This window comes from Leptopilina heterotoma, unplaced genomic scaffold (assembly GCF_015476425.1).
Source record: "Leptopilina heterotoma isolate Lh14 unplaced genomic scaffold, ASM1547642v1 Lhet_131, whole genome shotgun sequence".
Taxonomy (NCBI): Eukaryota; Metazoa; Arthropoda; class Insecta; order Hymenoptera; family Figitidae; genus Leptopilina; species Leptopilina heterotoma.
In genome coordinates, this window is record NW_025110850.1 from 80,783 (window position 1) to 92,017 (window position 11,235).

At 28.8% G+C, this 11,235-nt stretch overlaps 1 protein-coding gene across 1 annotated transcript; it reads right to left on the reverse strand.

Moving 5' to 3' along the window:
• Positions 1-320: 320 nt before the first annotated feature.
• Positions 321-10,580, reverse strand: LOC122513050 (aminopeptidase N-like). The gene is made up of 9 exons (XM_043629283.1): positions 10,433-10,580; positions 7,268-7,746; positions 6,507-6,959; positions 6,099-6,279; positions 1,900-2,047; positions 1,502-1,583; positions 1,058-1,428; positions 690-955; positions 321-614 (listed from the first exon to the last, which is right to left on the reverse strand). Exons 2-9 carry the CDS (start codon positions 7,702-7,704, stop codon positions 480-482), a joined length of 2,073 nt encoding a protein of 690 aa, XP_043485218.1. The 5' UTR covers positions 7,705-7,746; positions 10,433-10,580; the 3' UTR covers positions 321-479.
• Between the last annotated feature and the right edge of the window lie 655 nt (positions 10,581-11,235).

Genomic DNA, 11,235 nt, shown 5'->3' on the forward strand with positions numbered 1-11,235 from the left:
ATCATTAGGAATAATTATAAAACCATTATTAGAATAAAATTTTTTCAAATTTTTACATATTTCGAATAAACATTTTACTTTATAGTGCTAAAATATGTTATTTTATTTATTAATATTGATTTTTTCCCAATAAAATCAAAAAAAATTTATTTACTGCAAAATATATATAATTATTCAACTCTGTAATATGATTGCTAAAGATGTTTGAAATAGTAAAAAAGATTTAAATTCAGCGTCCTTAAAAACTCTTTGTCCGTCATATTGGATCCGCCATTTTGAATTTTGAAAAAATAATATAATAATATTTATAAAACAAAAACAATATTTTATGATACATATAATTAAGATTATGTTAAAATACAATATTGTATGGTAATAATGAAATTTTTAATATTCATTATGGATATATTAACATATATAAAATTAATAATAACTCACACTTGCATAGACATACTATTGAATTATGACATTGGTAATTATTAACGAAGGTTTTTAAACATTGTATTCCAAAATTTACTTAAAGATCGTTTTTCCGCAGTAAAAATGTCAGTATTTTGATTTCGGCTGTTAATAAAATTATTTGAAAGAGCTTTGACAAGCTTCAGAGCACATTCCTAAAAAAATTAACATTAATAATTGTGGTTTTTCAAATTCCATAACATGTTAATTTTATTTTATAATACCTTTACCTTAAATTCAGGTTTGACAGCTTGTATAAATAAATAATATAAAACATTAGCAGAATTTTCCCACGGAATATAATCTACTTCTCGAGTCAAGTACAATATGAAATTTAGGAAAAATTCTTTGGCAATTAGTTTTTGCTGGTAGAGCCAAAATACATTATCCAATAATTGAGCTCTATTTAAAACATGAATTTGTGAAAAATTCTCAGAATTTAAATAATTTTTTATGCGCTCCCAATTTGTTTCATCATAATTTACACGATAATAGGCTAAAAATCATTTTTCTTTGAGAAATTACCTTAATTTATAATGTAAAGTAAGTTAATATAATTTAAAAAAACTATTAATTTAAGGTAAAAATGATGAATTACCACTATTTTTAATATTAAAAATAACCCAATCTTCGGGGTGTATTCCTTCTATAACTAATTCCTTGTCTTTGGGTCTCAGCCAATGAGTGGCAAATGTTGAGGAAAAATTCAAAGACGAACTTGTTACAAAATTAATCGGAATGAAGAATTTTGATTGTGGTTTATTCCTTGAACAAATTGGGCACTCCTGAGTTAAAGTTATACTTCCAGTTGTATAATTTCGAGATATATTTATTAAAGGATATCCTACTTGGGATATGTAAGACATCATAACTTCTTTTATTTCAAAATTATTATGGAGTATGTTTAATTCATGCATGGACTCTTGCATTGCTTCTAAAAATTCATTGGTCGTTACAGTTCCGTACCTACTAAAAGTGTATTAATTTTTGTACAATCCCTATTTTTTAGTAATTTTATAAAAAAAATTATAATGTAGCTTACTACTCTTCCAAAACTTTTTTGACTCCATTTTGCAAAGCTTCTTTTGATATTATATTACTCAACATATACATCATTATAGCAGCTAAAAAGAAATGTAAATTTTTTAAATAATTAATTTTGATTAATTTTAAATATAGGTCATAATAAATGTTTGGTAATTAGTAAGTGGACATTAAGAAACTTTTCAATTTTTGTACTTTAACGTTTTAAGTTGATTTTGATTTGTCAAAAAAAAGTGGATGTACAATTTTGACGTATTTTAAGGCTGTTTTCGGCAATCGCCCAGAGTTAACTCCGGGTTAATGGCGATTGGTTAAATCCAACAGAATGTTATTGATGATTGTATAATCGTTATCTCAGTGTTAACTCTGTGTGCCGAAAACATACGCTGAACTTACATTTTTTGTGAACTGAACGTAATAACCTATTTGATTCACTTGATGATGTGATATTAGGAAACAAAGGCAGATGAAACTTCTCATCATCTTTATATACTTGAAACATTTGTATGACAAAAAGGTCCATTATTCTTGAATTATTATAGACCTTAAAAAATGCATTACATTATTATAATTTTAAATAAAAAATATCCTGCTAACTACCAAATTTTTTACCGCACTGAAACCTATAATTTTAAAACACTATAATCCCCAATCTCTTACAGTACTGCTGTGACCTTATATAGTATTATATTTAATAAAATTGTATAACTCGCTTTGTAAACGTTAAAGTACTCTCAATACACAGATGATGGATCGAAAAACTGTATTTAAGGGTAGCACCGGTGGAATCAAATAATCGATGTGGAACAAATCATCAAGATGATCAATTGTAAAAAAATCTGAGGAATGCCTGTAACGTAATGCTACAGCTGAATTGCTTATTGGTATCGATCGATTAGTGCTTTGCATGCATCGATAGTCAGTGGCCCTAAGATGCAGGAGGGTAACAACGCTTTGAACATTCTACAGATCGTCGGAGACAGGGCAAAGAGAAAAAATGCCACAGTAACAAACTATAATACTAGAAGACAATTCTACCTCAAGTGTTTAAAAGATAAAACTAATATCCTTTATTTTAATTACAGAATCTCCTGTCAGGGAATCCACATGTCGCTCTAGAAGACGATAAGTCACAGTAATATCCGCTGCGCGATCTACCGCAACTGTAGCGGCAGCTGGAGCACTTCGCTCTCGCAGACGAACAACAGCAACATTATCTACCGCTGCATTTAACCAACAACGTAAGTTAGGACACACTCGAAATAAAAACATCTTCTACTATAAGAGTTTCCGAAGAATGCTAACTAATATCCTTTATATTTTGATTAAAGAAGCTCCTGCTAAGGAGGTTGTACTCAGGAGAGGTTTTCTTCAGTTTCCCTCTCCACTGGCGAGAAAAACCATTAGACGGGTGGTCCAGGCAAATGCGAGTACTCCTAATTTCAAGCCGTTCTGTAGACGAAAAATTTAGTATTTGAGTTTAATAAGGAAAATTTGTAAAGAGAAATTACGAAAATGTAAAAACACTTGTATAGCCAAGTATTTAAGGCTAAAGACAGGTATATAAACAAAAAAAAATAAAAATATCAGGGTTTGATCACAGAAAACAAGAACTCCTTATATTGTCTGTAAGCAAGGTGATAGACAAGAAGTCGAAGTGAAGCAGCGATTGGTAAGGGCACCATTGTTATCCAGAAAGAATTACATGGTATGTTACATCAACGCGAACTTAAAAATGTATTCTTAGTTCCAGGTTTAAAAAAACATTTGTTTTCTATAGGAACAATTAGCAACAATAACTTTTGTTTTCATGCGTATTGTAAGAATCAACTGATTTGTCGAGAATCATCTTGTAGAAATTTGTATTATGATGGATAGGAGTGGGGCGAGAATATGAATTTCGATAGATTGAGTCTCCGAAATATTGTAAAGCGTTTCAGTGGTCAGAGAGCTACCTCGTGACAAAGATCTTAAGGGGAGGTTCCCATTGCGGGAGTCAAAAAAATTGATTTCTTTTTTATTGTATTTTTTTAAAGCTATATATATGTAGAATATGTGTGTATAGCGATTTTTTGATCCGAAGAATATTTTCGTTTTTATGGAGTCTTGAACTCACCGCCGTCCCGAGCACTGAGTAACAAATGTCAGGCAAATCGAATCAATTTTTAAAAATTTTGCAAATCTGACCTCAGAATCGTAAAGAGCGACCCTAAATACCTATAGATATTTATCATATACGCAAATTGAACAAAGAATTGCAAAGAATAAAATTATTGCACAAAAATGTTTCTCAAACTTTAAACGCGGTTTTCTCGAAACAAGATTTTTCAAACTGGTGGGCATCGTAGCGTCTAAACTATTTAATCAATCAACTTCGGGTTTGCGGCTAATTAAAGGTAACTAAATTCTACTGGGGTTATACCTATAATATGATAAAATTGTTAACAATAGAGATTTTTACAAGAGGTCAAATATGGAAAAATAATGCAAAAACGCAGTTTTTTTAAAAATGTGTTCGCCATTTGACATTTTATTAACTTTTTAACTATTTTTTAGGTATAACCTATTCTTTAGGATGTCACCTTTATAAAAATTTTTGAGTTTTTGTTTTAGACTAAAAATTGCGCAGTATAGAATGCCCACCGTTTTCCCTATTTAATAAAACATTATTTTCTAGATGCGCCATATTGGCCGCCATTTTGCATTTTTTTTTAAAATGAAATATATATTTTAAAAGTTCAAGAAAGTATCTTTATTTAGAAAAAAAAATTACATCGTTAAGTCATAGCCGTTCCTCGCAAAAAATTGTCAAAGTTTGTGTTTATTTTGGCCTCCGCAATGAGAACCTCCCCTTAAGAGCACTTACCGTAAATGCGAGTTTCGCGTCTAACTCAAATTCATGCACCTCCCTATCGGGGTAGAAATTATAAGTATTTATTGTTTAATTCAATGAGAGTCATATGAGGGGATTGATATATTTTTGGAATTTTTATAGCGGGTAAAGTAAATCAAGATTTTTTTCATCGAATGGGATTTGGCTATAAATTGGTTTAAATAATACTACTATAGTAACATAAATTAACACCAAATATTTTTTCAAAATTTTTAAAAATGGCGGAGATACGGGACTTTTTAATTTTAAGCAACATTTTTTTTGAAACGCTATAACTCGAGTTCCAATTATTCGATTTTTATTTTCAAAGTCGCTAATGTTTTTTTTCTAGATATACTATTAAAAATTTTTTTTTTAAATTTTTTATTTTCGTTTTTGATAATACGTCACTTTTACTTTTCTTAATCTTTTTGTCAAAAGAAGCTATAAGTGTAATTTAAAAGTCCTGCAAGTTTCACCGTGGGACCGCCAGTAGTTTTAGAGAAAAAAAATAAAATGTAAATTTGGTTCACATTGACTGTACCTACACTGGGGTCAAAAAGTTTCAGTACATTTGTACTGATTACTATTAAGTGCTCGCTGCACTTAAAATTAAAATATTTCTGTAAAAATGGATGTAAGAGCTATCAAAGTAGGATCATTTTAAAGGTCAATAAATTTAGAGTCAAGTAGGCTAAGATATAACCAATTTAATAGTGTATATATTGAAAATATAATTATTTAAAGTTAGAGATTTTTCGTAAAAAATGCGATTTTGAAATCTAGAACTCAAGCGCACGCCAATTGAAGAAAAAATTTTTTTAAGATTTGATAGTTGCACAATATTAAGTACAAATTCCATTCTTTAATTCTAGACCAAAATAATTCACATATATTAAGCATTTTCTTCAAATTCTTTAAAAATAACTTTCCTTGCTCTCGAAATTTTTCAAAGAATATTAATTGCAAATTCGTCGTTTTCGTTCACTTATTTTTTCAATTAACCACACTTTTGAAAAATATGCACCTTTTTTATTGAAAAATAAAAAATAGACACCTAGAATGAAAATAAGGAATAATGATAGAGTTAAAATTTGTAAAATTATAAGAAGAGGGATACATTTCATGTAAATAACTTAAATTTCCTAAGATGAAGAGGTTCTATATTTTTAAAAAGTGTGATTATTAGATAGAACAAGTGAATGAAAACGACGAATTTGCAATTTATATTCTTCGAAAAATTTAAAGCAAGAGATATTATTTTTATAGAATTTGAAGAAAATACTTAATATATGTGAATGATTTTAATCTAGAATTAAAGAATGAAATTTGTTCTTTTTATTGTGCAACTATCAAAACTTAAAAAAAAATTTTCTTCAATTGGCGTACGCTTGAATACCAGATTTCAAAATCGCAATTTTCACAAAAAATCTCTAACTTTAAAGAATTATATTTTTAATATTTACACTATTAAATGGGTTATATCTTACCCTATTTGACTCTAAATTTATTGAACTTTAAAATCATCCTACTTTGATAGCTCTTACATCTATTTTCACAGAAATATTTGAATTTTAAGTGAAGCGAGCACTTAACAGTAATCAGTTCAGTACTTCAATCACATTTGTATTCTTTTATATTAATAAACTTAATATCTCTAATAATTAACCTGTGTATTTATTTATAGAAACAACCCAACAATTTGATTTTAAAATTGACATACCTTATTTAAAAGAAAATATTGAAGATAACTGCAGAGACCTTCCATTATCCACAAATCATTCCACCAAGCCGGAGAAACCAGATTTCCAAACCACTGATGGGCAACTTCATGAAATAAAAGCATGTTAGTGTCAAATTTACCTACTGTTGAAAATCCTGTATTCCCAACAAGGTGTACTTCTCTATAAAAATTTAATCTCCTTTATAAATTGTAAATTCTGACAAAAAATATTGTTTTATAACAAACAAGTAAAATATGGATTAATATGTAAAGAAACATAATGATTATTAACTTTTCAAAATTTATCCTAGGTATAAATTCCAAAGACTAATTATTTCCTATTTTCTATACCATAGTCTATTTTATATACAAAAGAACTTATGTAGAAAACATTTTATAAAATCTTACTTCAGAATAATCAACCCCCAATTTTCCATCCCTCCTAGAAGTGCATTTGGAACAGTAAAAATTTCTAGTTTTGGTAATGCATATGGTACGTCCGTGTATGTTTCTAAAATATTCAAAGCTCGCGTTGTAACGTCTAATCCCAAGATCATTGATGCATAATTATTTTTTTGAGACCAAATTGTAATGTTACTCTGAGTGTTAGTAAGATTAACAAAATCTGAAAGCGTGAAACAAACTAAATACGTAGATATCAAAGGAGTTGTTTGAAAAATTGTCCATATTTTCTCATTATTTAAATGGAAAATTGTTTTTTTTATTGGCATATTAGACAGTGCTGTGTAATTTGAGAAATGTTTGATTGAAATATCAAAAGTTGCTTTCAAGGCGGGTTCATCCCAGCAGGGAAAAGTCCTTCGAGCAAAACTTGGTTCAAATTCAGTTGCTGCTAAATATCTGAAAATATAGATACATTTTAAAAATTAAAAGTAAAGTATTTTAAAAGTGAGCCACTAGATAGAAGAATCAGGATTAAAATTTCGTTATCAGTTTTAGTTGTCCCTTGACATCCATAAATAAACTTTAAAAAATGTTTAAAATACATTTAATTAAATTTCTGTAAGGAAGTAATTCAAAAAAATGGTAAGTTAATTTTTGGATTTCGGGGGTCGTTTTTTAGTTAAATATTAAAGCAAGCGAGCTTATTTTTGATTATTTAATATATTATTAATTTTTATGCTCTTATAAATTTGATTAAAACTCACATAGTATTGTTTTTATCATCTACATAAGAATCCCAAAAAAATCCTTCAGGTTCATCTTTCAATTTGCCAGAAAACTTGAATTTTATTTTGTAAATTCCAGGTTGCAGATCATTTATAAATTTTAAAATGAGAAATTCATTTTCTGTTTCGTAAATATGTTTACTGGGCTTAAAGTTATATTTTTCATCAGAGAGCAATGTTTTATTTTCAAATATAAACAAATTCAATGAGTGTAATGTCAAATTATTTGTTTTGTGTAAAATCTTTATTGTAATTTCTTCTTCACCATCAAATCTTAAATTATCCGGAGACAGGTGTGGTTCAAGTTGTATTTCATAATGAAGTGGCTTCGTAACCGTTGGTAATTTATAGTTTTCTAGTTGTTGCGTAAATCGAAGAAAAATCAATGTTGTAATAAGTAAGTAAATGCATTTCATTTTTTAATTTTTAATGAAACGTGATTTTTACTTTATTTGATTCTGAAAAAGAGTTCAATTGTCAAAAACTAATTATACGCCCTGCTTCTTTCTGGTCGGTTTGACGGTTTTTAAAAAGTCGTGAAACTTCTATCAAAATGTTAGTTCGTGACGTATAAGTTCGTTTATACTTCAGAACGTAATTAAATTTTGATAGATATGTCACGAATTTTTAAAACGCCATCAAGCTGAAAGAAAAGTATTAGGATATATGAAAAAAACATCTTTCGCCAAATCTTCTGTCGAGTATCTTGGTTGTCTTCTCGATAAGGATGGTCTTCGCCCCAAGGTAGCAGAGGGCTGCCTTAATTGCGAAACCGACGGTCACCCCTACCGCCACTGCCCGAAATCGTATTCTGGCCGCGTTTTCCAGAAGTATGGAACACAAGATTTTTTTACTGCTGATTACCCATGGGCACACTATTCCATGATGAACTACATAGAAGGTTCTGGAGGACGAGTGATGCAAAATCTGTTTTGACACCTCGCAATTCCCCGGACATCTGTTGCTACGAGTGCCGGAAAAGAGTTTGTAACGCGAAGGTTGACAAACGCCTCGAAGCATTTGCAGCGAAGGAAAAAGAAATAGCCCTTCCTCATCAATCCAGCAACAAGGCAAATGTGAAGAAATTAATGACAGTAGTTTTTTTCGAGAAAATCGTACAGTCAACATCGTCCACTAGTAAGGAGGCCAGACCAACCTCTGACAGATCCGAAGGAGCCAGAACACCAGCCAAAGCGAGTGCCAAGCATGATTTGTGGATAAATTTATAAAGACGAGAATTAGAGTCATCTTTCGAGGTAATTATTAATCAAGAAAATAAAACTGTAAACTAATATTATAACATCGCATTTTCCATACATTCAGAAATCAACTATGCATTCGAAAATGCTTAGTAAAACTATTGCGCAGTCTTTAAAGTTATAAGAAAATGCTGTTTCAAGTGAAGAAAAAATGGTTCAAGAAATTTTACTTGGACATGTACAAGTCCCTCATGGGAAATTTAAATATGATCATGTACACTTTTATGTACATTTCCTTATCAGATAAAGGGAAACATGAGCTTGAATGGATCAGTAAGTTTAAAAACAAATTTTGTTAATTTATGGGTCGCCTTATTAAACAAATAACTTTTTGTTAATTTTAAATAATTTATTAGGGCAAAAGTTTATTAAGAATTGAATTATTAAGATTTAGGCACGACAACCATAGCGTGATCTTTTATACGTGTATTCAACTACTACTAAAAATAACTCGTGCACAATTTATAATAGTAAAATTTTATTTTCATGTGTTTTAATGTTCTCTTCAAAATTGTTAAATAGGGTAATGTCACATTGAGTGGACCGCCACTTTGAGTGGACCACCTGAGCTTTTAAGTTATCTGACAGCGGAAACGTGAAATAAATAAAACGAGTAGCAGCACCGCACCTTGAAACCGTAAAAAATTATGTTCCGCGATAATCATATACGTTATTGTTTGATGTAACGCATTTTTAAGAACACAAACTAAAAAAGAAGTCGCTCTTACAATGAGTAAATTGATTCGAAAGTGTAAAAGTAGTGTAAAATTTAAGTTTTAAAAGGTAACTTATTTTTTTCCTACTACTTTGGACATTGAAATTGATTGCCTTAGTTTAATTAAGTGATAATTTTGAATCAAAAAAAGATTGTGGTGTCTGCCATAAAAAGTTGCATGTCACCATGAGTGGACCACTGTTTATAACCACGAGTGAACTGCCTGTTTTTTATATTTTTAATGTCAGTTTAACATTTTTATGGAAATTAATTGACAATAAATTGGTTTAAAACTATGTTTTATGTTCGTTATTAATTTTTTTTGTGATTTTAATGTGATATGTGCCAAAATTATTAAAAATGGTTTCACTTGGAAACATTTCGACACAATCATGGTCTGAAGCTGCATAAGCATAAATTTTGTTTCAATATATCAGAAGTATTAAATAAATTAAAGAAATTAGAATAACTTTTACAATTTTTAGGAGTGGTCCACTCAAGGTTACACTTTTTTCATTCCTTAAAAATTAGCTATTTTTTTAAAGTCAATTGTTTTTTCCAAATAAAAAAATCAAAGCTATTATGGTATAAACACTTATCTAGGGATCTAAACTAAAGCTTGGAATAGAAACCTCCGATTAATTTGCTTTCATAGAGAATTTTTTGGAAAAAGCTTAGGCGGTCCACTCAAGGTGACATTACCCTATGTTTTGTAGCTTTTCTGATATAATATTTGATAACGTAAACTAAAGTTTTACAAGTTAATTTCAAATATTATGAAAACATTCAGTGGTATATTGGCAAATTGGTACTTTTAATCAGGAAAAACCAAGTATTTAGAAAAATTTACTAAAAACACAGGGGTATTCACAAACTACATCACGCTTTTTCTGACTAATTTTAATTTTTATGCCCCCTCCTTCATCACATTTTTGGCATACACAGCTTCAGCCCCTGGCCCTAGGAGTGTGACGTAGTTTGTGAACGACTCAAAATAATATTAATATGTAATTTCAGTACAGTTATAAATTATTATTATTATTATTATTATTATTATTATTAATTAACTAATTGAAAGATAATATATATTATATTATTAAAATACTGCAGTGATAAATTGAAATTCAGATTAATAAATATTAAGATTTCTTATTAATAATTTTCTCTTACCGAAAGAATGAATTGCAATCTTGGTAACAACAGAGGATATGAAAAGAGAAATTTATTTTTTAGATTTATATTTCCAACTTTAAGCTTATTTAACTATTGTTATATGTTAAAACAATATACTGCAATGAAAACAGTATATAGAAAAGAATTTATTGAATTTTTGTTATCTAAAAGTAAACGAATAATACATTCTAGCAAACATTTAAATGTTCACGAATTTTTAATAAAAAGGTAATATTTAAATAGTATATTACTTTGTTTGTACTTTTATTTGAATTATTTTTTTAGTTTTAATAAAGTAAACTCAGATATATATATACATAGTTATACAGAAGTACTGATATTAAATAAATGACTAAACTTTATTTATTATTCATTTTATTTTAATTTAAAAACATTTGTTAGTATTTGGAGTTATATTTCCTTAGTTAGATGTTGATTTGTTTATTATTTTTTAATCCATATTAAAATTATTTTCAAGCACAAAGCTTTTCGTCCATCAACGATGGACCTCATCAGGTGAAATTGATTATTGTAATAAAATTGTAAATTATAATTGATTACAATCCAAAAAATAAAAACATCTTATATATTGTTATATTTCCTTATTAGAAATTATCATAGTAATTAGTGGTAAAGTTACAGACACTTTCAAACTTGAACTGAATGGTAAATGTCAAATTCAGACTCTAGAGTCAGAACTTAACGCTAATCGCTGAATCCCTTGCATGATAAACGACTTAATGAAGTTAGGGCCAGGCAAAATCAGTGCTACCACTAACTTTTATAAAATATGAAAAACT